General features: G+C 46.2%; 1 protein-coding gene and 1 non-coding gene across 8 annotated transcripts in view; one reads left to right on the top strand and one right to left on the bottom strand.

The window, feature by feature from the left end:
* The window catches only part of SERGEF (secretion regulating guanine nucleotide exchange factor), a 207,490-nt gene that overhangs the window by 16,489 nt on the left and 164,585 nt on the right, over positions 1 to 26,416 (top strand). For 4 of the 7 annotated variants that reach the window (XR_010728089.1, XR_010728090.1, XM_066251062.1 and 1 more), the window contains 2 exons: positions 2,759 to 2,821; positions 7,365 to 7,523. The exons of 1 other annotated variant lie outside the window; for it this stretch is intronic. Coding sequence is in view for 4 of the 6 variants with exons in the window: in XM_066251062.1 (XP_066107159.1) it covers positions 2,759 to 2,821; positions 7,365 to 7,523 (222 nt within the window). In the remaining 2 variants the exon portion in view is untranslated. The remainder of the gene's footprint in view (positions 1 to 2,758; positions 2,822 to 7,364; positions 7,524 to 26,416) is intronic. 2 more of the 7 variants (XM_066251063.1, XM_066251065.1) reach the window with 2 other exon arrangements.
* LOC136321117 (small nucleolar RNA SNORA73 family) lies at positions 1,894 to 2,097 on the bottom strand. Its single transcript, XR_010728411.1, has one exon. It is a non-coding gene; the product is annotated as a small nucleolar RNA SNORA73 family (small nucleolar RNA).

The raw sequence follows: 26,416 nt of genomic DNA, 5'->3' as shown, positions 1-26,416 counted from the left end.
AACTCTCTCCGTTGCTTGTTCTCTTAGTCTTTTGTGGGTCCAGTAAAAGCATCTCTCGTCGTGGCCATAGTTTGGAACCCATTGAGACACAGATGTAATGCAGGTATGTGGAGCTCAAAACAGTAGCTCTAGAACTGTTAAAAGCTAGGTTGGAAGACATGACTTAGGTATTTGTGTAGCAGTAGTGAACCCCTAAATTCTGAATTCCAGATTGGATTTACCTACCAGGCACTAGAGCAGCTGCGTAGAGTTGGCCCACTAAACTGACTGCACTGCTAAGAACACAGGAGGAGGCCCCTCTCTGCAGGGGGGCACATCCGAAGGGGAAGGCCCGGGAGGACTGTGCCTCACATGCCCGTTCCTCCTCCCAGAGGGAAGCAGGAGGGAGTGAGGATGTAGAGCGGGAGGCCAGGACTGTTCCCCTGGGGAAATCTCTACCAGGGCACACGAGGAGTTTTTGTTGGTCAGTCCCCTGAGAACCTTGTCTTTGTCTCTGTCCCATGCCAGGACCCATTTTCATTCTTTCTCTCTCCCTCTCCCCCCGACCTCTGCTCTACACTTACACTCACTCTGTGGGCCTTTCTGTCTCTATCTGGCATTCCATGACTTCCTCTCCCGCTCTTTTACTTTGTTACCCAGCTTGCGTATGGCTGGCTGTAATGAAACCTTCACAGGAAACCTTTGACTGCTCTCCTGTAGCCCAGAACAGAGGAGGGCTGTTGAGGGTGGCGGGAAGAGGGTAGAGAAAGGGAAGAGTGAGCCGCAGTGGGAGCGATGGACAGGAGGTGGGGCTCATCCTGGCTTTCCTAAGTCCTCCAGGCTCTCCCCGGCCTCTGGGGCCGAGGGTAGCTGCCCTGAAGCCCATGGGTTGAGTTGAGGAGGGCACTCGTAGAGGATGAGAAGGGGCACTGGATGCTGGTCAGACAGTCCACTTCACAGGGCATTGAAAACATTCATAGCGTGGACTCAAACTGCCCAAACGTACTTTCCTGCCTCACAAAGTACTCACTGCTCCCCGGGCGGGTGCTACTTTCTCATTCCTCGTGTCTTTGAGCGAACGGTTGCCTCTGCCTTTTCCGTCCTGTTGCCTGGGAAAAAGCTGATAATGTTTAAGGCCTAGCTCAGATATAGCTTTATGAGTAAAGACTCTTCCCTCTTCTCCCCTCTGCTGCATTTTCTCACGTGTGGCTAGCACAGTTCTATTGTATTATCATGAGTTATTTATACATTTTCCCACACACCAAAGAGTCTGAGTTTTTTTAAGGGCAGGAACCGTCATATTTTAGCACAGAACTGTAACTGGAAGGAATTTGAAATGCTTTTATTTGATTTGATTTAAACAGCGTATTTGAGATCTCCTTAGGGCACAGGATAGATTCCGAGTTGAGTTGGGGGAATTTTCTGATGAGACATTAGGATAATTAGCAACTTTCTGCCTTCAGAGTCTTTCATATTTCATTCTCCCATCTTACCTCGCTGCCATGGGTTCTGGAGCTGGAAACATGCACGTCCCTCCTCACTTGGCCACTAGAGACCCAGTGCTTCCTCTCTGGCCCTGTGCTGGAGATGTCTGCTTTGTTCCTTTCTCATCCACAGGATACTTTAAGGTTCAGGCCTTCCTTCCTTCCTTCCTTCCTTCCTTCCTTCCTTCCTTCCTTCCTTCCTGCCTTCCTGCCTTCCTGCCTTCCTGCCTTCCTGCCTTCCTGCCTTCCTGCCTTCCTGCCTTCCTGCCTTCTCTCTCTCTCCCTCCCTCCTTCCTTCCTTCCTGCCTGCCTGCCTGCCTTCTCTCTCCCTCCCTCCCTCCCTCCCTCCCTCCCTCCCTCCCTTCCTTCTTTCCTTTCTTTTAGCATTTATTTGCTTTATGTTGTTATTTATTTATTTTTTGTTTTTACTAGCTGTTTCCTGCATGGTGTGTCTCCTGGGTCACTGTCCGCAGGACTCTGAGAAGCTGTAGGAATATGCAGGCACAGACTCAAGGCCCGGCTTTCTCTCCGACGTTGTGGAAAGGGACTGTATCTCACAGGGCAGAGCCTATGTCCCCTATGCCACCTGGACAGAGCCCCGGGGAGAGTGACTTCTTGGGGGTATCCACATTGAATGAGGAGCATTTTATTAAGGTGCTAGTTAATTGAGTAGAAGTGTCAGAGAAACGAGTTACAGATGACTGACCAGGTGACCATAGCAGAGTTGATTGGGATATACCTTGTCAGTAAAGGCAGTGTAATTAAGGGAGGAAAATGTTGAGTTTGGGGATGGAAGGCAGGCCAAATCCTGTGTGTTGTTATGAAGCCTGCGTGTGTATTTTAGTGCCTGCATGTGATAGCAGCGGAATGTATGAGATGCTATTTTTCTAGCCCTCCTCAGTGGACAAAGCGAGGAAATATACATATTTATACATATGTACACCTGTATCTCTTTATCGTCTCTATTAGAAACCACGAGTCTACACTGATTTCTCCAGTTGCAATCCAGTATCAGTCAATGCTAGCCTTTCACCATTCATATCTGTACCTTCCCTTTCCTCTCTGACAGAATCTGGCTCTTTATCCTCAGTATATTTACTTCTTTGTTCAAACCCCTGGTATCTAACCAGTCTCCCTGCCACGTTAGCCATCTTCTGGCCAGTGCTGCTGCCTCAGACTGCCCGCACTGGCTGAGAGATTCTCCCAGGCCCCGCTGGTGCTGCCTGGGTCCTTCTCTGCCCCTTTGTTCTGTTATTAATGTAATTTCAAAAGAATTGTCTTTTTTCTTTTTGTAGGCCTTGAGAATTCTAAAGCAATGCGTGTTGTTGCTGGCTCAGATCATTCAGCTTCTTTGACAGGTAGGCATCAGCTCTTTCAGTTTAACATTCCATCCACAGTTCTCTCTGTTTCTTCCTCAAATGGTGATTTTGGGATTCAGAGGGAAGTCACAGGCTTTGGAGTCAGAATTCTGATGTCACCACCTGTGTGATCTTAGGCAAGTCAGTTTACCCTCCTGATGCCGTTTCCTTGTCTATAAAATACTTAGTGGGTAGTTCTGAGAACTAAATATGACAATACCTGTAAAACACTCACATGGGTTTACTTTCTTTGATTTAGTGTTCTTAACTGTACAATAGGGGCAAGAATATCTTCTTCTCAGGGTAATTGTGAATGTCAAATCATATAACCAACAGTAAATTTATATATAACATATCTAATCTATTTAAGTGTCTAATAAAACAAGCTCTCTAGCTGTCTCTTCCCTGTTTGATCTGAAAGTAACCTTTCTAATTCATTTATTTCCCTGTTTGCTCTTTCTCTGCATACTCTTTTATTTATTTAATTATATGTATCTATTTTTATTGTTATTTCATCTTTATATCTTTTTATCTAGTCTATGTATCCATATAGCTATCTAAATGTAGTTTTTCTAAACTTTTTTGTTTTTTATTTACTTCTCTATTTTACATTTTTGATCTATTTCTTTAACCTTTTTCTCTCTCATAGGATAACTGTTTAGCTAGCTATACATCCATTCATGCATTTGATATACCCAGTCAATACAGGATACACTTTCCAGTGACAGTATAGTATTTATTTTCTTGGAAGTTAAGATTATCTCTTCCACAGCCCAGATTGCCCTGCCCCCTGCTGGTAGACTGGAGAATATAGCTCTGAGAAATTTATTTTGGTTAAAACTTGTCACACAGAGTTAAACGCATTATGTTAAGCAAAGGGAAATGACTTAAATGCATAGTGTTTTATGTGGAAAATAAGGTGTGTATGTAGTATATGTAAATGAATTCACATTAATTTCTTTAACATCAAATTTGCAATGTAGTCCAACTGAGCAACTGAGAAGCTGTTAATTGTTTCCAGAGTACAGAGACATAATGTAAGAGTTTAAATACTTTACAAACTCTGAACTACATATAATTTGTTACTTAATGAATTTAAAACAGACAACAAAAGAAATCTCTACTTTTAGACTATATCTCATATTAGGTAGATTTATACACATATGTTGAAAGAGTTGTGTTGAAATGAATGTTACTTTCAGAGGAATGACTGGAGGCCTCAGGGCTAGAAAAGACTAGTGAGTGACAGTCAGGGAGGGTTGGGGAAGGCATTCTTTTCTGTTTAATTAAGTTGAAATGGCTGGCATTATATAAACCTGGAGATTTTCTGTAATTAGTAAAGTGACTTATTATGTGGAGCACTTTTATTTTGATGTTTTTAAAACATTTTGAATTTTTAGTTTTTGAGATGTAGTTCATACATAAAATCATCCTTTTTTGTGACAGAGACAGAGAGAGTCAGAGAGAGGGACAGATAGAGACAGACAGATAGGAAGGGAGAGAGATGAGAAGCATCAGTTCTTTGTTGTGGCACCTTAGTTGTTTACTGATGGCTTTCTCATATGTACCTTGACTGAGGGGCTACAGCAGAGCAAGTGATCCCTTGCTGAAGCCAGTGACCTTGGGCTCAAGCCAGCAACCGTGGGCTTCAAGCCAGCGACCTTTGGGCTCAAGCTAGTGACCATGAGGTCATGTCTATGATCCCACACTCAAGCCAGCGACCCTGCACTTAAGCCAGTGAGCCCATGCTCATGCTGGATGTGCTGTGCTCAGGCCGGCGACCTCAGGGTTTCAAACTTGGGTCCTCTGTGTCCCAGTTCAACGCTCTGTGCACTGCGCCCCTGCTGCCTGGTCAGGCATAAAATTCACCCTTTTAAATTGTACAATCTAATAATTTTTAGTATATTCACAAAGTGAATTGTTTTTGGATATTTTTAATGTCAGTTAAGGGTTGTCAACATTCACATACCTCTTGTCCACTTCAAGTTGTTAACACACTGGGTTTTGTTCAGTGCTTTTCAGATCTTTTTTCTAGAGTTGTTGATTACGTAACTATTTGGCATTGCAGCAGAATTTAATTTTGCGACAGTGTAATAATGATCCGAATGTGGAAGGCAGTCTGTGTTTGTGAAAAGATGGTTTAGACTTGCTAGGGTAAATAGAAGCTTTTTACAGACCTAGGCTCTTGGTCAGTTAACCAGGCCATTTAATGGGTTGAGACTTTGCTGAGGGTCTCCTCTGCTTTCTTGTCAGGAATACTCATACTTTGCACACCCTGGTGAAGTCTAGGGAAGTCACATGAAATATACCATAGAACTGCAGTATGTTAATGCTGCAAGGTCACCTGGGTGACAGAAAGCTCCATGTATTTACACTCCCTCATTCTGTCAGAGTGATAAAGCAGTAGATCTGGAATGTGAACCCTGAAATTTGGTCTAATGCCCTTCAATGATATTGTTTGGCTTTTGCTCAGTCTTTGAGAATATACTGGACTACTGCAGGGCAGGCAGCATGTAAAGCTTTATTGAGAGGTCACAAGATATAGTGGAAGTAGAAGGCCTGGCTTCTTGTCCTGTTTGACTCCTTATTAGCCATGTGATCTTGAAAGTCATTTAATAGCTCCGAGCCTTGATTGATTTATTTTCTAGAAGAGTGCTGTCTAGTAGAAACACATTTTGAAAAGTAAAAAGAAACAGGTGAATAATTTTAATAATACATTTTACTTAACCCCACATACCTAAAATGCTATATCAGTGTGTGTGATCATTATGAAAATTACTGAGCTATACTTTATTTATTTTTGCAGTAATTCTTTGCAATCTCTTGTGCTTTTTTGTCTTATAACACATTTCAATTTGGACTAGCTACATTTCAAGTGTTCGGTAGCCACATGTGAAGAACCTTATAGAACTTTAGAATATTAGGGTTGGAAAAGCCCTTAGAGAGCATCGAAGGAGTCACAAATTATTGATTCACAGGCCCAGTTGTAGCCCGTGGCCCCATTTTGTTTGGTTTCCAGTTAAATTTCTTTGGACCTGAATGCCTTTTAGAAAAGCATGTGCCCTCTGGTTTGCCACAGTTGCCCACCAGCCTCATACCATTGTCATCAGTTATACTGTTTGCCCTTCTATACCATCCTTCAATTTTCAGCTGGTGAAACTAAGGCTTAGAGAGGAAGTTATTGTCTGAGGTCAACAGCTAGTTAGTAGATTCAGGAATAGAAGAAGCCAGTCACTTGACTCTGAATGTGCTCTTTTCCTATTAAATCACAATGCCAATCAGTTGTATTGCTGCTTATATCACAGGATTACTGTGAGGTTCAAGTGAGCTAATGCCATACAGACGTGATGTGGTAGTATTATTATGTCTGCTGGACAGGGCATGTAGTGAAATCTTAACATTTAAAAAGTTTAACCTTGCCTGACCAGGCAGTGGCGCAGTGAATAGAGCGTCGGACTGGGACACGGAGGACCCAGGTTTGAGACCCTGAGGTCACCAGCTTCAGCTCATCTGGCTTGAGCAAAGCTCACCAGCTTGAGCCCAAGGTCACTGGCTCAAGCAAGGGGTCACTCAGTCTGCTGTAGCCCCCCTCCCCCGGTCAAGGCATATATGAGAAAGCAATCAATGAACAATTAAGGTGCCACAATGAAGAATTGATGCTTTTCATCTCTCTCCCTTCTTGTCTGTCTGTTCCTATCTATCCTTCTCTCTGACTCTCTCTGTCTCTGTCGCCAAAAGAAAAAGAAAAGTTTAACTTTAATAAGTGAAATAAGTCAGACAAAGACAAATACCATATTATTTCAGTTATATGTGGAATCTAAAAAACAATAAAAAAGAAACAGACTCATAGATACGGAGAACAGACTGATGGTTGCCAGATGGGGAAGGGGTGAAGAAGGTGAAGGGGTTAAGAAGCACAAACTGGCAGTTACAGAACCAGTCCTTCGGATTTAAAGTACAGTACAGGGAGTGTAGTCAGTAATACTGTAAAAACTGTATATGGTGCCAGATGGGCACTAGACTTCTCGGGGCATCACTCAGTAAGTTGTATAAATGTCTAACCGCTATAATGTACAACTGCAACTAATCAACATCGAATATGAACTGCAGTTAAAAAAAAATTAAAACAAAAGTTTAAGCTTAAATCAGATTTTAACCTGTTATTTTAAAAAGCTAGTATATTTTTCCCTAACAAAAGATAATACAAGCATGTATTTTAAAATCTATGTAATATAGAGAAACATATCTTTCACATGGTAGATGTTGAATAAATATTTGTTGAATACATTAATGGAAAAATAAACCCACATTCCTATTCCTTGACAGACTACTAAGAAGAATATTTGGCCTTGTTTCCTATATGTAAAATTTTAAAAAATCTTATATTTTGCTATATATGAATTTTATATCTTGCTTTGCTCTCCTCACAAGCATAAATCGATTCAGCTTCTTTTCACGATCTTTTTTTTCGGACTTGTGTCCTTTTCCATCTTTTGGGGCTGATGTTCCCTTTCCTGTTTTGTTCCCCTTACGCATGTGTAAGATGCAGGAGAGCTGTATGTCTGGGGAAGCAACAAGCACGGGCAGCTGGCTTCCCAGGCTGCTTTCCTCCCCGCGCCCCAGAAAATGGAAGCGCATTGCTTTCAGAAGGAGAAGATCACTGCTGTCTGGAGTGGGTGGACACACCTGGTCGCTCAGACAGGTAAGAGAGCAGCAGAGAAATTGTGGTTGGTAAGAGCATCTGGGGGGGTGCGGAGGCAGCTGTCTAAACAGCTATGAATGCTCAGGATTAAGTAGGTTGGCTTTTACTGATGAAAAGCTTTTAGGATTGGGGAGGGGAGGACCTGGGATCTGGATCTGCAGTCAACCAGATATGTGGCTTTTCTCTCTGGGTCACAGGTTGGCACCCAAAAGGGAGAGGCTGGGTTAGGTTATTACCTTCTGGCCCTAAGAGTCCATGGGGTTTTGAGAAGGAATCCATTGCAGCAAGCATCACCCAAAAATTCGTTCAGGTTGTTGGGGAGTCTGCCTTGGCGTCTCTGAAGAGAGGACTGTTTGCATATCCACCTGAGACTAAATTAAAGGCCGCGGAAACTGTTACCTTAAATACTGGAGTGGGCAAAAATATGATTACAGTTGTTTGTATGGAAACTACAATAATGAATAAATAATAGTACAAGAATAAACTCTGTGTTTCATGTACCCACAACTGTAAAACCGCTTTGCCAATCGCTGTATTTCATGATTGAGGCAGGTGCAATATTTTGAATCATGGCATGATATTTTGCTTTAAATTTTTGTTAACTCTAGCAAACTATGTACATTGATTCAGACATCTCATATGTTCCCTCAGATGTTATCTTCTCATGCCGTGCCATCCAGCTTTTGGCATTTTTATCTTCTCTTGTTCTTCACTTATTTCTCAGCCTTTCCTCGGGACAGTTCTCCTTCTTGGTGTTCACATTCCTGACTTTGTTCTCGGGGTTTGTGTTGGAGGCCTTGCTTCTTCCTCCGCCTTCCTGGAGCTCCTGCTGACTTACACAGAGGTTCCCACACACGTAATGTGTAATTCTCAGGATCTGTTATCATGTCCAGGTCTTCTGAACTTGAGGGGTTCTCTCAGGAGTCCCCTTGCCTGCTCTTGGCCTGCTTATTGGCTATGCATGGCTCTCCAGACTCCCAAATATCTGGTGACTGTTATTCTAGTACCTTTTGGCTTTGTAGTTTTCAGGTCAGCTTCAGTTGTCCTTGGTAAGTCACACAGACATAGACTTATGAGAATTCATAGCTAGGATGATCTTAATTGGCTTTTTAAAAAAGTATACAGTCATTTGGAGCAAAGGTCTTTATGACAAAAGGTGTATAACAAACTTTCTGTATAATAAACTTAAGAGGATGCTCTAAAGAAAGTGTTATTTATTTGGAGGGAAATTGTGACTTTCCTCAACAAGGTTCAGACTGCTTAAAGATTGACAATACATACACGAGTTTTTCTTAAAAACACTCACTGATCATAGTAGCTGCTCATTTGTATAAATGTTAATATCTGTCTTTTCCTTTAGATAATGAGCGCTCTGAGGGAAGGTGCCATGTTAGTCTTGGTCATGTCTGTATCTCTGCTGCCTGTTAGAAAATGTATTCAGTTCCTGCATCAAACTGTATCTAGTTAAAGGAGACAAAACACATTCAAATACTAATGAAGCTGGGTAGACACCTAGGACCTAGGACCTCTTTCCTTGGACTCACCGTTTCTTGAACAGAGGCTTCAGTTTGTCTCTCTGGATTCAAGAGTCCAATCAAATCAGTCATTGTTTATTGGGAACTTATTGACCAATGTCCTTATAAGCCTTGGAGAAACAGAGGAGTGAAGACATGGGCCGTGCCCTGCCACTAGAGTGTATAGACAGGCTTAAGTCTAAGAATATAGGGATGGAAAACTTTCTCATCATCCGTCCAGTTGACATTCATCATGCTGATGGCGAGGATCTGTGTACATACCACGCCTTGTACTAGATGTAAACCTTGCGCCCAAGTAGCCAACTGTCCACTAGGGGAGACAGATCAGATCTGTTATGAAATTTCAGAACATTGCAGTATGAGACATGCAACAATAGAGCTAAGTATATCGTGCAGAAGTAGCATAGAAACTAGCAGCCATATGAGTAATTGGGTGTTAACAAGTAGGCGTTTCGTGGTTTGTCCTCAAAGAATTGCAGTGCAGTGAAATACACTTACTACCAAGTGGTAGTGAGTTTAGTTGAGTCTGTCAGTAAACCCTTTAACCAGTTAGGCAGCGACTAGTGGAAGATATATAGATGCCACTTCTTTGATTCTAGCTCTGAAGCATTCTAACTGATGCTGGTTTCCCCTTCTGGGCCAACAGCCCGACCTGTGGGGTGGGAGGTTGGAACCCACGTATGTGACACTGTCTGAGTCACCCCAGCTGCTCCGGAGCTCAGCTTCAGGTCTCCTCCTCCACTTGAGAGCGTGATTTTTTGGTAATGTTTCAGCTGTTTAATTAGCGTGTTAGTTCAGATCGCTTGTTTATGTACTTTGTCACGTTCCCCTTTCTCCTAAGGCCAAAACGGTTGAAAGTTGGGATGTTTGCGTGTGCTGGTTGTTGTGGGGCCTTTCAGGTAACTGGAAGCCTGCTGCTGTTTGATTTACCAGTGTTGTGTGGCGCTCCATCTGGAAGCAGTGGGAGCCTTTGCCCAGGCCCCGTGTCATTGAGAAGAAACACCGAGGGCTTCCAGTTTAATCAGACTCAGCTGCTCATGTTAATGGGAACAAGCTTTGCTCACAGGGTCAGAAGCAGCTCATTAGCGGAACAAGGAGTTATTTGACTCTAGTTGTTTTCACAAGCTCCAGTGGTGCATTGTTCTCGGGACCTACCTGCAGGCCACATTAGCACGGAGGCTGCTCCCAGTCTCCTTTGGGAAGGCATTACTTATGCGATATTGATTAAAGAAGAGTTTATGCAGAGTGACCATGTATCTGTCCAGTAAGAGGGGATGGGGTGGGAGAGTTTAGGATGAGAGAAAGTGAATGGACTCTGCCTTTCCCCTTCTCCATCATGGGCTCTAGATCAGTGATTCTCACCCACAGGCGAGTTTGTCCCACAGGGGACATCTGCAATGTCTGGAGACATTGTAGGGGTGCTACTGACATCCAGTTGATAGAGGCTAGGGATGCTGCTAAACATCCTTCAAGCAAGGGCAGCCCCCACCCCCATGACAGTGAAATACCCAGCCCCAAATGTTAGTTGTGCCAAGATCGAGAAACACTGCCCGAGACTGACATCCCCGGGGGTCGGTGCTTAGCGAGGCGGCTCCCGCGGTATCAGGATAACTTTACAGTTTGTCTATACAGGAACCTAACCTGGGATGCTGTCTCTGCCATCCCCCTTCAGGAGTCTGGTGCCTGCCTGTGGTGTTTGCGATGGAAAAATACTTCTCTCTGTTAGTCAGAGGCGCTTGGAAAGAGTCCAAGCGAACCTGTTCTAATCTGGGAGAGTTGGCAAGGGTACCTGTGTCTCGGGCTGGGGGGGGAGCTGCATTCTAGAAACCTTTCCCAAGCTGCTTGATGTCCCTGATTATTGTTCTCAGGAACTTCATGGGACTCCGGGGTGACTTTATCCAGGCTCAGTGACTTGCTGCGGTCTTACTCTGAGATTCATGATTTCCTGGCCTGAGGTGCGTCTAGTGAGCACTGGATGGCACATCTGGGTACCTTCTTAGTTTGGTGACTTTGGTTAAATGACTTAACCTGTCTAGGCTCCCATTTCCTCATCTCTCAAGGAAGATATTAAAAGCCTTCCTGCACCTCATAGGGCTACAGTGAGGTTTGAATGAATTAATCTGTGTGAAAGATCTCCCCTAATTGTAAAATGCTGTGTAGATACATTAGCGAGAGGTGCCTGAGGTTGGGATTTGTGAGTACATTAAGGAGTTAGCAGTTGCTTTTAGAAAGACTTCTATTTCTTTCTTTCTTTTTCATTTTTCTCTTTTCTTTTTTTGTGAGAGGAGGGGAGATAGTGAGACAGACTCCTGCATATACCCTGACCAGGATCCACCTGGCAACTCTGTCTGAGGCTGATGCGCGAGTACCAAGCTATTTTTAGTGCCTGAGGCTGATGCCCTTGGACCAACAGAGCTGTTCTCGGTGCCCAGCCTGATGCTCAAACCAATTGAGCCACTGGCTGTGGGAGGGGAAGAGGGAGAGAAGGGAAAAAGAGAGGGGGAGAGAAGCAGATGGTCACTTCTCCTGTGTGCCCTGACTGGGGATTGAACCCAGGATGTCCATACACTGAGCCGACACTCCATCCACTGAGCCACTGGCCAGGGCCCAAAGACTTCTATTTCAACAAAGTGTATGCAGAGATTTAGATACCAGCTTCTCCCCTGAGGGCTCAAGAGCTGTCCAGGGATGTGATGCTCCTGTTCCAGCTCTGACAGGCAGTTTCCTAAAGCCTTTCACTTACATGCAGCCAGCAAGTGGTTCTTATATATTATCAATAGTTTGGAAGAGCTCTGTAGCCTTATAGGTAATTTTCCATGTTAAAATTTTGGATCACACTGTTCCTTCATGGTACTCATCCCAATTTGTAATTGTAAACATCTGTTTGTATTTTTATTTGTGTAATGTTAATTCCATGAGAGCAGTGTCTGTTCTATTCATGACTGTATCCTTAGTACCTGGCACAGGCCTGGCACTTAGTCGATGATTAGTAACTAATTGCTGAATGAATAAATGGAAAGGTGGAGAGAAACATGGGCTTTGAAGTCAGACAGGCCCAGGTTTGAATCTCAGCTCTGTGTGGCCATGGCGACATCACCTCTCTCCAACAGATGGAGAGAGAGTTCAGGCCACTGTTACCTCCTGCCTGGATCCTGCAGAAGCCTCTGACTGGTGTCCTCATCTTCCCATACTCACTTCCTCTCCCCTCCAGTGTGTTCTCTATACCCCAGTTGGAAGATCTTTGAAAGACCATTGTGTCACATTCCAATGGCTTCCCATTGCTCTTATGATAAAAATGTCATCCTTGGTGGACCCACAGGACCTCTGTGGTCTGCCCCCTGCTGACTAGCCAGCTCCATTTATTACCATTCTGGCTCTTGATCTCAAACTGATCTCCGCCCTGGCCCTTCGTTGGTACCTTGAATGCATCATATATTCTCCACTGTAGTACCTTTACACCTGCTGTTCCCTCTATTTGGCACACTTACCCTGTACTCCTTCTTCTGACTTAGTTACATCCTTTTTTTTCAGATTTCAGCTTAGTCATCACCTCCGCAGGGAGGACATTCCTTGACATACCTGACTGATCCCTTTTCCCTTTTATCTGTTCTCAAAGCACTACCACCTCTCCTTTGTGCTATTTTTATTTTTGTAGCATTCTATGACTAACTCCCCCTCCCACTAGATTGTAAGCTCCGTGAGGGTAGGGGCCACATTTTTAATTTTAATTTTAGAAAGAGAAGATTGGAGAGAGAGAAACATCGACTTGTTGTTATAAACCTGAATGTATAATGTGCCCCACCTGGGGATCGAACCCACAACCCTGGTACATTGGACGATGCTCCAACTAACAGCTCTCTGGCCAGGGCGGGGCCCCATTTATTTTGCTCAGCACTGTATTTTCAGTGCTGAGCAAAATATTTGGTACACGCAAGGTAGGTACTCAATAAATGTCAGACAAATGAAAAACTTCTCTAAGCTTATTTTTTTCATTAGGAAAATGGAGAAGTATTGTTGACCTTGTCTGAGAACTAAACGAGATGCTTCCAGCATCCAGCACAGGCTGGGCTCATATGTCGGTTCAGTACACATTAGCTTCCTCTGCCCTTTGAAACTGGAGCCCTTTGGAGGTCAGATGCCCCGTATCCTCTTGTTTGGGATGCTGGAAGCTTTCCCTGAGCCATACAGTATCCCAAAGTAGTCTTGTGGTCTCACAAAGGCTATGGATTGAAAAAGTACAAATGCAGAGTACTTGACATTCTTTGGTTTCTTCAGTGTCACCTAAGAAAGTCCTAGAATCTTAGAAGTTTTAGAGAATCAGAGATGGGAGAAGAAACTTCCTCACTTTGCAAAATGGGAAGACTGAAACGAAGAGGAGAGAACATTACTTTATGGCAGCATTTAAGCTAGAAATCCAGTTCTGCTTTTCAGTAAATTTATCCCCCTTTTATTGCTGTCCTCCTGGTCCTTGGTTATATTGTTTAGTTAACGTATTTTTTATTCTTTTTCTCTAATGTGGGAAATTGCATAACATACACAAAATGGACCATTTTCATTTCTCCAAGTATCACAGATCAGGAAATTTTTATTGTACCTATTTGATATTGAAGCATTAGTGAAATCTAAGCCTAGCCATTGATTCACACTAAACCAAGTGTATAAATACACCTAATGATGATTTTCTGTTTTGGGGCCAAGATCCTTTTCACAGTAGGGTGACAGTGGATATTACCCCATCTTCTTTGTGACCACATATCAGGGAAAAACCTCAGCCTAGCTCAGGGAGATTCTAACCTTGGGGGGCTCTAATGACAGCAGGTGCTTTGGAATTCATGATGTGTGTGCTTTAGAACCTTGAACACCCAATAGTTGAAAGTCAAACCAAGCCCAGAGGACTATTTTGAAATGGGTAGCTTTGCTTATTATTATTAAAGCCATTAGTTTTTATCCTAGAATTCTTAGATTGTCAGCAATGGATAAGCACTTGGAGCTCAACTGGCCTGACTCTTCAGTTCAGAAATGGGGAAACTGAAGACTGAAGAGGGGGAGGCACAGGGAGTGAGGGAAGGAGCTAGGAAAGAAAACAGGCTCATGGCCCTCGGGCCAGTGCTCTAGTCACCTGTCACATTCTCTCTAGAGAGGACCAGGAAGTAAGGATGACTTAACTAATCACACTCAGGACCTGAAGCAGGAAGAATCGTTCCTCCTTCTGTACACGAAGTTCTGCTTCCAGAGAACACTGATTCTTACCTGAGATGTGTAGCCATAGATTCCCTTCACGGGTTTGTGTGTGGGGAGAAACCAGGAGATGGTGCCCTGGGAACGAGGGGCGGGAGGCCATCCGGAATTCACAGAAGCTGCTGCATTTTTATTTATGATCATACAATAGCAAGCATAGTTCTCATGGACTACTTTATCACTATGAAGTGCTTTCACACCCATTTTTTTCATGAAATAGGCAAGGTGGGGGTTATTTTTGCTTCACAGACAAGGCCCTAATTGGTTAGCTGCATTGCCCTGGTTCACATAGATGGGCAGAGCTAAAACTTGTACCTGGTCTTTTGTCCAGCCCGCCTGTCTGATTCCTAGTTGTGTGTTTCAGAATGCTCTAACTCTTTAACTGAACTTCTTTTACTTTTCAAAGGAGCATCTCTCTTCCAGCTTTTGCCAGTGACTTTCCCAAGCAAGACAGAAGGTTACCCTTGATCCTTCAGCAGGTGTTTGTGGACTGTTTGCCTACATGTGGATAGCGTGCTACAGAACACAGGGGATATAGAATCCAGAACTACCTTCAGGAAGCTTGTGGTCAGGTGAACAAAGGAAGTATTTAGTAGAAGAATAAAAAATAATGTGAGGAGTGGCCCAGCCATGGAAAGTACAAGGGTTTCAGAGGAAGGAGAAGTCAGTTGTGGGTGAGAGTGATCATGAAGGGTGTGAAGTCCTTCGGGAAGGCCACATTTGAATAGTGGAGGGTTTGGGACTTGGTTCTTCTGTTGTTGTCTTTTTGTCCTCTGGCAAGACACCGAACTCTCTGGTTTCCTTTTTCCTGTTCGGGCAGTAGAAAGCTGTGGATGTAATTATTTCTAAGGGCCATTCCAGTTCTGAAATTCTTCCCTATAAAAAAAAAAAAAAAGGCTGGCCTAAGGAAATAATCATGGATGTTAGAATAGTAAGAATATTGCTATTAATTATAGCCTAATACATAATAACAAAAGCAAATACATAGAAACATGAAACTGTTGGGAGTAGGTTAAATAAACTACAGTATAACCCTGTGTTGGAATACATAGCTATTAACTAGAATGTTTTGAAGGACATTTAATGACAGAGGAATATGCTCTTGATATAGTAAATGAAAAGAGATTACAATAACTTACTACACTATAACTTCTTTTTTAAAAGGATGTTAGCATAGAAAAGACTAGAAAGATATATGCCAGAATATTATCTCTGATTGGTTTATGAATGAATTTTATTTCCTTTTCTATTTTCTATGCTGATATGTAATTTTCAGCTTGATTATATCGCCCCATAAATGTTAAAGTTAATGGATAAAATTTCTCACCCCTTCACGCAGGGCTAGCAGCCACTTTGCCAACCATTCCGGTGTCTAAGTCCTTGACAGATCACTTCCGGAGGCCTCGGTTGGGAGGTCGCATGGAAAAGAGGCAAGAGACTATAGAAGGAGGCAGGAAGGTAGGGATCTATTTTTGGCTCAGTTGTGAGTCAGCTTTGTGACCTCAGGCAAGTCCCTTTGAACATCCCTGAGCCTTGGTTTCCTCATCTGAAGGGAGGAGTTGGAGGTCAGAGAAGGTCCTTTGAGTATATCTTTGAGCTCCAAGGTGTACTTGTTTCTAAAAATGGAGAATTTCTCCACTGGCCTGGAACCTGCTCAGAGGCCTGATTGGCTCCTGGAGCACGGTGCTTTTGCTTTCTCTCCCGCTCCTTTGTGCCTGGGCAAGCTGTTTTCTGTTCAGAGTTCAGGGTGGGATTAAATGGAGTTGAGTGGTAAAGCTCAGAGCTGAGAATGTGTATTGACAGCATTAAACCACTAGAGGGAAGTATTGTTTGATTATTTCCTCCTTCCTCACATCTGCTCTGGCGGTGAAGAGGAGCCTTGATTTGCCTTGATTTAGTTTCAGATTCTAGGATTTTTGAATTAAAAGGACTTTGAAGATCACCCAGTAGAGCCTCATTATGCAGCTGATGTGACATAATAGAGGCCAGAAAAGGCAACTGACCTACAGTATGTTTTTTCAGAGTCGTCACTATAGGGGTCAGAAGGAGGCTGCAGAGCCGAGAATGTGGCCAGTTGAGTCCACAAAGGCTGGACAGTTCCTCTGATTGCTTAAGAATCTATGGGATCTGCCTGTATGTACCTTTATGACCTTGGTCAGCTCCTTTGGCCAGGGTCTGAGAGGTTGGAGGTAGAGAAGAAAAGCTATAACTCTACCCTGAGGAACTCATGTGGTAGGGGAAGCACAAGCAGACACATGCTGCGACCGGTGTGCCTTTCTTATCCTCTGGTGGCGTGCTGGCCTAGGGTCCACACTGCAGTGTGGCTGAGAGGCTGGTTTATGGACGGCCTCCTGCAGGTGTCCTTGTGATTGAGGCCCTCCAAGATTAGGAAGTACCATGGGCACCTCCAGTTGGTTATATCCAGTGAATTTCTGCAAGCATTGCTCACATGTTCACATGCCCTGTCTTACCATTTATTGAAGTTTGCAAGGAATTCTGACAGTTTGTTTCCCCGATTTCAAAAGCTTTGTTTCCTTGGCCCTGCGCGGACTTTATTTTTGGTTTCAAGGGTGCCCATCAGCCCTAAGCAGTGTGGTAAAGTCGAATTGTGAGCTGGTCCAGGAGCCAGGCAGCTGTGTGACCTTGGGCAGGTCACTTCCTGTCTTTGGGTAGGGAGTTCAGACTCTCAGCTGCAGTGTGTCATCTCTGCTAGAGAGATAAAGTTCTGTGTTATTTTTGGTTTTTGTGTTTGGCAGTGAATACCCATCGATTTGTGGTCCAAAGAAGTGCAGTAGGTGTCAAGCAGAATCAGAATCAGATTCACTCTTAGAAATGGGTGCCTTCAAATAAGGGTGCTTGTCAGGGGTCTGGCCCAAGTCAAGTGCAGCTGGGCCAGGAGGGCCACCAGGTGGCAGCAGTGGGCAGGCAGACAGCCTCGAGGGGTGAGGAGGGTAGGGCGAGCATTCAGTCAGAATGAGCAAGGTCAGAGCTGAAAGGACCCCCAGGGGTCACACAGGCCTTCCTTTCTTTTTATGGATGAGAGAACTCAGGCCAGAGACAGAACGGGGCTACCTAAGGTCTCATCATGAGTTGAAACCCATTTGTCTCCATGCTTGTGAGAAGAACTGAGATTGGTTTGGCCTCTAGCTGGCTACCCCATCAGAGAGTCAGGAGACAAGGGCCTGGGCCCTATGCCAGTGGGCCAGATGTAAGAAGGGAAGGGGACAGGCATTAACTCTCTGCCTTGATCCTGATTTCTTCATGCGTCTGGTCCTAATGATTTCCACTCTCCTACCTGCAGTAAGGGCACGTTCACTGTTTTTTTCTGCTGCCCTGTGTCTGTCCCGTTCTCCTCTAGGCCAAGGCCCTTCCATCAGGCTGTGCTGTGATGGAACCTTCGCCAGGGTCATCTCACAGCCCCCAGGCCCAGCAGATGGGCATGCCCAGAGCCTTGTCAGAGGCACACTGCAATAAGACATGAGTTAGCACAATTGGTTGAACAAAAATTGTTTAAAAATTTCCCAAGGGGGTCAGAGTAGGGCAGGGAAGCAGTCTTCGCCCAGCACGTGCCTTGTTCCGGGTGCTCTGTCAGGTGCTGCCACTTCCGAACTCCTCATAGCCCGAGAGGTAGGGTTTGTGTCTGGGAGAGGTCACGCACCTTTCCTCTGGCAGTCCCCTTTGCCAAGAGTGCTCATCTCTGACCCCCACAAGCTACTGCCACACCCCTGTCACTCTCGGCCTGACTGTCACATCTCACAGAGGCCCTCCCTGTTGGAAATAGCCACTGCCAGTCTGTCCCCACCACTCTCTACTCTCCCCTGCTTTATCTATCACTCTGTTTTCACTGCCTGAAACTATAGTGTTGTCATTGTTTACCTATTTGTCATTACTCTCTCCTCACCGAAGGCAAGCCCCACGGGATCAGGAGCCTGGTCTGTTGTGCCCCTGCCTCTCCCCAGGCATAGAGCAGAAGCTCAGTGGGGCTAGTTCCTTGGAATGGCTTTAACTTTTGCACGTGGAGAAGTGGCTGTGCTTAGGAGACCCAGCCTGCGGCCCTGCCCACTTCTCACCTTCTTGGAGAAGCGTGGGACCGAGCCTCGGCTCCCTGAGGCTGACAGCAGGCCTGGTGCACCAGGGCTTGGAGGCCAGCTTTGCCCCTGTGTGTCTGCAAGGCCTTGCTGTGGGTCCTCAACTTCCACATCTGTCCCCAGTGGGTGGGGCGCCAGGCATGCTGCATGCTCACCAGAGGGTCTGGGAAGGGCTCGGAGGTCCTGGCTCAGTTTCCATTTAAGGAGCCCTCTTCCTCTCTCCTGGTTGGATTGGTTTGTTCCAGGGGCTCTCTGATGGTGAGCTTTAAGTGATCAGCCTGTAATTTTGCCATCATTTTTAGGTTCCTGACAGATGGCACCATGCTTGCCCTTTCCCAGGGGATTTTGCCCGTCTCACGGGAACTCTCAATAATTATAGTGACAGCCAGTGCCTTACAGTGCTCTTGAGTGTGTGCCAAGATGAAAGTGGCCCATTTTGAGGAATCTTGGATCAGCTTTTTCCTAACATGGGAGTGGCTTTTTTTTATTTTTATTTTTAAATTTTTTTTGAAGCTGGAAACGCGGAGAGACAGCCAGACAGACTCCCGCATGCGCCCGACCAGGATCCATCCGGCACGCCCACCAGGGGCGACACTCTGCCCACCAGGGGCGATGCCCTGCCCCTCCGGGGTGTCGCTCTGCCGCGACCAGAGCCACTCTAGCGCCCAGGGCAGAGGCCAAGGAGCCATCCCCAGCGCCCGGGCCATCTTTGCTCCAATGGAGCCTTGGCTGCGGGAGGGGAAGAGAGAGACAGAGAGGAAGGGGGAGGTGGAGAAGCAAATGGGCGCCTCTCCTATGTGCCCTGGCTGGGAATCGAACCCAGGTCCCCTGCACACCAGGCCGACGCTCTACCGCTGAGCCAACCGGCCAGGGCCGGGAGTGACTTTTTACCTCAGGAGGAAGCTGATGTGGCCAAAGTTGTCCTGATGAACCCGGTTCAAGTGCTAATTTGGCTACTTGCTAGCTGTGTGATCGAGGGCAAGTCATTTAGCCTCTCTGGGCCGGCACGTCCTCATGTGTTAAATGAGAATCATGATCCCTAAATTTGTCTGCCTCACAGGGACGTACGTTATTCACTCATTCACACATTTCTTCCTTCATTCCTTCACTATTTAACAGACGAATAGGGAATACCGCTGACGAAGGCATACAAGTGGGAAGCATACGCTGGTGCAGTTTGCTCAACATGGGGCCAGATAGAATGAAAAGGGACTGCAAACATTCACGTAGAACAGGCATGAGTCCTTATTCAGGTTTTATTCCATGAGTGACAGAGGAGCAGCGAAGGTTTCTGTGGGGGCGGGGTGGTGGCATCCAGGAACAGGAAGGGAGAGGCCCGCCTGGGGGGCGGGGCCCTCTGAGACTCTCCTTGGGAGTCCTCGTGCTTGCTCTTTTTTTTGCTTCAGTTCTCATCTCTGGCTGATTTTGAAGTACTCTGCATTCTTGGCGGAACCCCATCCTTTATGAGCTGGGGTTATTATTAGAATCCATGAGGTCAGTAGGGACTGGAGTTCTCTAGCTCATTGGTCTGCCTTCTGGGCAGTTGTCTCAGGCCACATGGAAGGTCACCTAAGAAACCACCATGGTGCCTTCTGCCTTGAAGCATTCCTCCCTGAGGAGGTGGGGGTGTGTGGGGAAGGTTACTCATGTTTATCAAGGATGCACTACAGCCTGACCAGGCGGTGGCGCAGTGGATAGAGCATCAGACTGCGATGCGGAGGACCCAGGTTCAAGACCCCGAGGTTGCCACCTTGAGCGCAGGCTCATCTGGTTTGAGCAAAGCTCACCAGCTTGGACCCAAGGTTGCTGGCTCGAGCAAGGGGTTACTCGGTCTGCTGAAGGCCCGCGGTCAAGGCACATATGAGAAAGCAATCAATGAACAACTAAGGTGTTGCAATGTGCAACGAAAAACTAATGATTGATGCTTCTCATCTCTCCTTTCCTGTCTCTGTCCCTCTCTCTGACTCTCTCTCTGTCTCTGAAATAAATAAATAAATAACCATTACTGTGGAACCAGTGGGGGGTGGTTAGGGAAAAAAAAAAAAAAAAAAGGATGCACTACATGCCAGGCATTTCTCCAGGGCTTTCCAAAGTCACCTGTTTGATCATTACACAGTGTGCTGAGTACGGCTCACTCCCGTTTCACATGTGAGGAGACTGCAGAGCGGTCAGAGACATGGGTTCGCCCTATTTGGTTTTTGAGTCTGGCTTTGCTCAATGTGAAGTGGAGGTCAACAATGTTGCCTTGTGAACATTGCCTTCGAGGGTGTTTGAGTCTCCAGTAAAAGCCTGGATGTGAAAGCACTTTGTAAACTGGGAATTACCGTGTGCACAGGCAGGGGTCACTGATAATACTGCCCCTCAGCAAGGTCGTTGCAGCTTTGCTGGGGCCTCTCTTGCCTGGGCCCACAGAAGGGTCGAACTTCCGGTTTCTCCTTGGGGCACTTCCTCCTGCCAGGCTGGCGGCGTGGTGCTGGGCACCGCTTCTCTCCTTACACCCACCAATATGAAGGCACTGGTTTTTCTTTTTCTTCTTTCTTTTTCTCTTTCTTTTTCTTTTCTTTTCTTTTTTTTTTTTAAAGAAAATTAACCCTACAGTCCAAAATTAATATCAAAATAAGCTTTCTTTCTTTGCCACTTTGGTGAAAACAGTGCAAAGTCATGGAATTAAAATGGTGGAAAGGACCATTCTGTCCTCATTTGAAATTTGAGAAAACAGAAGTTTGGGGAGATGGTCCTGCAGCTAACAGCTGCAGAGCCAGGAGGAGTAGGGCCCCGTGGGTCCCTGCCCAGGGCCCCTCTACCGCGCCACATGGCACCTCCTAAGAGAGACTTCAATGGCTTTGTCTAGAGGAAGGATCCAGTTTAATAAATTTCATTACACCAGCCCCTTTATGTAACAGGGCTGTTTCCGGGTCCTGGCAGATGGTCCATAGTAACAGTGCTCTGCTGATTTGGTTGGAGCTGATCCTGTGAAAGGAAATATTCTGTGTAGCAGATGCCTTTCCCAGTCCCTGGCTGAGGAGAAGTCAGCCTCTCCAAGGAAGGCACGGTGGCTTTTGTCATTACTGTGTCTGGTGTGACTAAAGGTGAAGGCCGTGAGAGGTAGTCTTCAACTGTGTTAGATTTTTACAGAGGTGGGGAGCTGGTAAAGGATGCTCCTTCCAGGGCCTGAGGGACAGATGGGAGCAGAGAGCAGAGTGGGAGGGCATTGGCAGATGTGGAAGCAAAGACAGGCTGTCCCACCTCAGATCTGGACTGCTGGCGCTTCACACCACAGGGCCATGCACCTCCAGAGAAGCAGTTTGAGTATAACCTCAGTGCTTGCCACATGGCCACCAGCTGTCATTGTGGACTTTGATCCCAAGCCTCTCCCGGTCCCTTATATTGAAATTACTGGGACTCCCAGTCTCCTGATGTTATTCCTTCTCCTGGGGAGTGCTTGATCATAATGGTTATTAGGGGCCTCTCAACCTATGCTTGTTGCTGCCACTGCTTGATACAAGTGGCAAATCCCCAAACCATTGACAGTGCAGTGCACATTATCACTTCCATGGGTTCTTGAACTTGTGCTGCTGCTCATTTCTCTCCCTTAAGTGTCCTTCCATGTGGGGGTGGGAAAATGCTCCCCTATTCCTGAGTGCAGCTCTACTGGGTCTCCAGTAGGTCTTTTTTTTTAAGTGAGAGGAGGGGAGTAGAGAGACAGACTCCCACATGCGCCCCAACTGCCGGATCCACCCTGCAATCCCTGTCTGGGGCCAATGCTCAAATCAACAGAGCTGTCCTCAGTGCCTGAGGCTGACACTTGAACACTCGAGCCACTGGCTGTGAGAGAGAGGAAGAGAGAGAGAAGAGGGAGAGGGAGGGAGGGAGAGAGAAGCAGATGTTTGCCTCTCATGTGGGCCCTGACCAGGGATTGGACCTGGGATGTCAGCATGCTGGGCCAACATTGTATCCACTGAGCAAACTGGCCAGGGCTCCCCGGTGGGTCTTTTATACCCAACTCTCAGGACGAACCTGGCAGAGTGTCCAAGGGTGGGATTAGAAGAAATTTGGGAAGCACCATCCAAAGTCATGTCCCAAAACATTGTTGCTGGTTGACCGTGAACTAACATCCCAGGATAGGCTCCCTCCCCTCCTTGCCCTTGGGTGAATTGTTTGCACCAAAAGATTGGGGGCAACCTTAGTCTTTGTCTCCACTGCTTGAAGATCTTAATCTGGGCCTCCCATTAACCAAACACCAGTATCTCTTTGGAAACTGAGGATACAAATAGTATTTCTGGGTGGGGGGTATTTCTTGGCTTGCTAACATAACAGCTTCAATATCATGGTGGGGTTTGCAGGATGGCTGGCCCTAGTTTACAGTTTGTCTCTGCTCCTGCGGGCCTCTTGGTGGTCTGCAGGGACGCTGTGTTCAGACAGCCAGGTACTGAGGTTTTACCGAAGGAACTCAAGCATTCTTTGCAGGCCCAGGAGTGCTTACGAACTGCGGCTCTCCCTTGCTGAGTCTCATTCCCAGCTCCTGCCCCCAGCTCGGGCGTTGTGAGTCATCATCATCAGTAGAAAAGGCAGCCTCACCAACAGCTGGGTGCAGTGTTTGGTCTTTTTTTTCTTATTTCTTCTTTTTTTTAAGTTCTTTTTTTGTAACTTCACAAGATAGAAACTGCTGATGATCTTTTGCAATGGACAGTAACCGAAGTCCGGGTTAGGGACGGCAGTCCTAGGTAGGGAGAGGAGAACCCCGAGGGGATGGGGGCACATATGTGTGTATTTCCATCACCGAACCCTTGGGCCTTCTACGAAGAAGCCATTGCAGGGAGGCAGGCAGGGAGGGACCGTGTAGACCTCACCTGTCTCTGCTCTTCCTGGCCAAGGAGCCGGGGATGTCTTTGGTAAACTTTGAGAGCTTGACTGGTGTTTTGCTAGGAAGCTATGGACAGGATATACTAGGAGGCAGGGCAACGTGGGATCTAGTCTTGCCACCTGGGGTAAATATGTCACTTTACTTACTGGGCCTCACTTTTCCCATCTAGAAACAGACAGTTGAGTTAGAGTGTCCAGAGGTCCCTTCTTGCTGTGACAGCCTGTGAGTCTAACTTGAATACAAAGAACTTAAAACCATGTTCCTGTAATCCCCTTGAACATCTGAAATCAATGGCTTTTCCTCCAGGTAAATGGTACTCACTGCATAAGGAGAATCACATAGGTAAGATTCCTATTCCCCAAGAATTTCCAGTCTGTCTTCCTCCTTTCCTTTCCCCACGAGGCAGTAGACAGTCTACTGGGAAGCAGGAAACTGGGATTCTGGTTCCGGCTTTGCCAAATTAATTGTGTGTACTTGGGCAAATCATTTCCTTCCTTCAGCCTCGTTTCCATTTGATCTAAAATCAAGGAATTAGACTTGCTTTTTGGCTCCAACTCCCCCCACTCTTCCTTCCCTGCTTGAGCCTCCTACTAGCTTTTCTGCAGGGCATGACTCTTAGCTGCAGAGCCCTGGGGTATAGTTTCCTTTCTTGCTGGGAGGGAGAGAAGGAAGATTATTTTTTTAATTACGCAGCTAAGATTAGGCAGCAATCTACATTTTAAAATGTTATTAATAAGAATCTAAAAGTGTGCAAAGAAGCTTTGGAGTTTGAATGTGAAATGACTTGGGAAACATCTGCAGAGGCACTGGCCTCCATCAGGGATTTTTCTCTGGTGCTACGTGGCTGCTAGGCGCGGAGCCCGCGGTGTGGCTGGGCCCTCGGAGGAGCGGAGGGCCCGCACTGAGCCAGAGCAGCGCCCCCAGAGCGGGGCTCGCGGTCCAGCTCTCATGGTGGTTCTTTGCAAATTGACTTTAAAGAAAGAGTGACAGTCATATTTCTAGCACCTCTATTTAGAGGTTGCAAAGTGCATTAATGTTTATTGTCCCCCTTGCCATCACAGTCCTGAGAGGTAAAGTTGGCTGGGGTCTCTTAAGTGTAAGATTCTTTCCTTGAGAAAGATCGTAGGCTATAGAGGAAAGTGAGGACAGGAAGTGAGGAGCTGGGTGCCGGTCCTGGGCTTCCACCTCCGTCCCCAGCTGTACCTTTCTCTTTTCCCTTCTTTATATGTCACTACAACTCTCAGAGTCATTGGCCAGGGCATTTGTTCTGTGTTTTTTGTCCATTGTCTGTCTTCCCTGCACTAGAATGTAAGTTCTGTGAAGGAAGGAGTTTTTTCTGTGTTGTTCATTGCAGTGGCCCTAGCATCTGGGACAGCACCTGGTTTAGTGAAACTGCTCAGTAATGATCTGTTGAATATTATGAATGCCCAGCTTTGCTTCTAAGTAGTCTGTGTGACTTGGAAAAGTTATTATTATTTTTTCTTCTTTTCCAAGTTAGAGGAGGGGGAGATAGAGGGACAGACTCCTGCATGCGCCCTGACTGGGATCCACCTGGCAACCCCTGGAAGGCAGCTTTGCTTACCACTATACCACTAACGCACCTGGCAGCCCCTGTCTGAGGCCGATGCTCTGCCCATCTGGGGCTGTCCTCACAGAAGAGCTGTTTTTAGTGCCTGAGGTGGAGGCTCCACGGAGTCATCTTCAGTGCCTGGGGATGACAAACCAATTGAGCTATGGCTGTGGGAGGGAAAGAGAGAGAAAGTGAGATAGATAGATAGATAGAGAGAGAGAGAGAGAGAGAGGGAAAGAGAGAGAGAGGAAGGGGGAGGGGAGGAGAAGCAGATGGGCACTTCTCCTCTGTGCTCTGACTGGGACTTGAGCCTGCCTAGGGCATCCACATGCCGGGCTGACACTCTACCACTGAGCCAAACAGCCAGGGCCTGGAAATTATTTATTTTCCTCAGTTTGTTTTCTCTTCAGGGAGTTGGATGGGATGGCCTCTGATGTCCTTGGTGGCATGGTAAGAGCAATGCCTACAGCTCCTTTTTCTTCCAGCAAACGCTGAGCACCTGTTCTGGGCCAGGCCCTGTATTACATGCTGTGAGGATGCAGAGAGAAAGGATCAATGTTCTTCACTCTTTAGTGCAGCAGTTCTCAACCTGTGGGTCGCCATGGCTTTAGGCGACCCCTGTGTTTTGGTCGTTCGACCCCCGCCGGGGTCGCGACCCACAGGTTGAGAACCGCTGCTTTAGTGCATGTGATGGTTAATTTTATGTGTCAACCTGACTGGGCGACAGGATGTATAGATATTTGGTAAACGTTATTCCGAGTGTTTCTGTGAGGGTGTTTTGGATGAGATTCACATTTATTGTACATGGTAGATGGAGTAAAGCAGATTGCCCTCCCTAATGTGGGTGGGCCTCACCCAATCAACTGCAGACATAAATAGAACAAAAGGCTGACCCTTCCTGAGCAAGAGAGGATTCCCCGGCTTTCCAAGTAGAGCGTCAGCTCTTCCTGTATGGGAGCCTTTGCATGGAGACATTGGCTCTTAGATTTTCAACTTGCCAGACCCTATAATCGTGTGAGTCAGTTCCTAGTAGATCTCTCTACATATATATCCTGTTGGTTCTGTTTCTCTGGAGAACCTTGTCCTAACATAGAGGACAACATAAGACATGTCAAATAATCTTATATTTGGTGGCATAGAACAGTTGTTGGAACAGAGATACAAGAACCATGCCAGTGGCTTCTAAAGGAAGGGACGGCTTATTCTGACGAGGGGATGATGGATGCTTTAGGGACGCAGTGGCATCTGAGTCAGGCCCTGAAGGGTGAGAAGGAGCTCAGTAGGTGGAACAAGCAAGCCCACCAGCATTACAGGCTGGCCGGCATTGCGGGCTGGCACACAGGATGACTAAGGCCCAGGAGGGAAGAAGTGGAGTATGTCCTTTGCAAAGAAACAGCCATTCCGCATTGAAGAACATAGGTATTTGGAGGGAGGGACTGTGTGGAAGGCAAAGGAGCTACTAAGCAAACTGGGACTGGGGCTTCCTGAGATGTTCTCACCCGGTTTGGGAGAAGAAAGCAGTCCTTTTTTCTGGGAAGCCCTAACCTTGTGTGGTATATATAGATAGTCCTGCAGCTAGTCTGGGGGCTCCACAAGGA

This window comes from Saccopteryx bilineata, chromosome 1 (genome assembly GCF_036850765.1).
Source record: "Saccopteryx bilineata isolate mSacBil1 chromosome 1, mSacBil1_pri_phased_curated, whole genome shotgun sequence".
Taxonomy (NCBI): Eukaryota; Metazoa; Chordata; class Mammalia; order Chiroptera; family Emballonuridae; genus Saccopteryx; species Saccopteryx bilineata.
The sequence above is the reverse complement of the archived record's forward strand: the minus strand, read 5'-3'. Positions and strand labels throughout refer to the sequence as shown.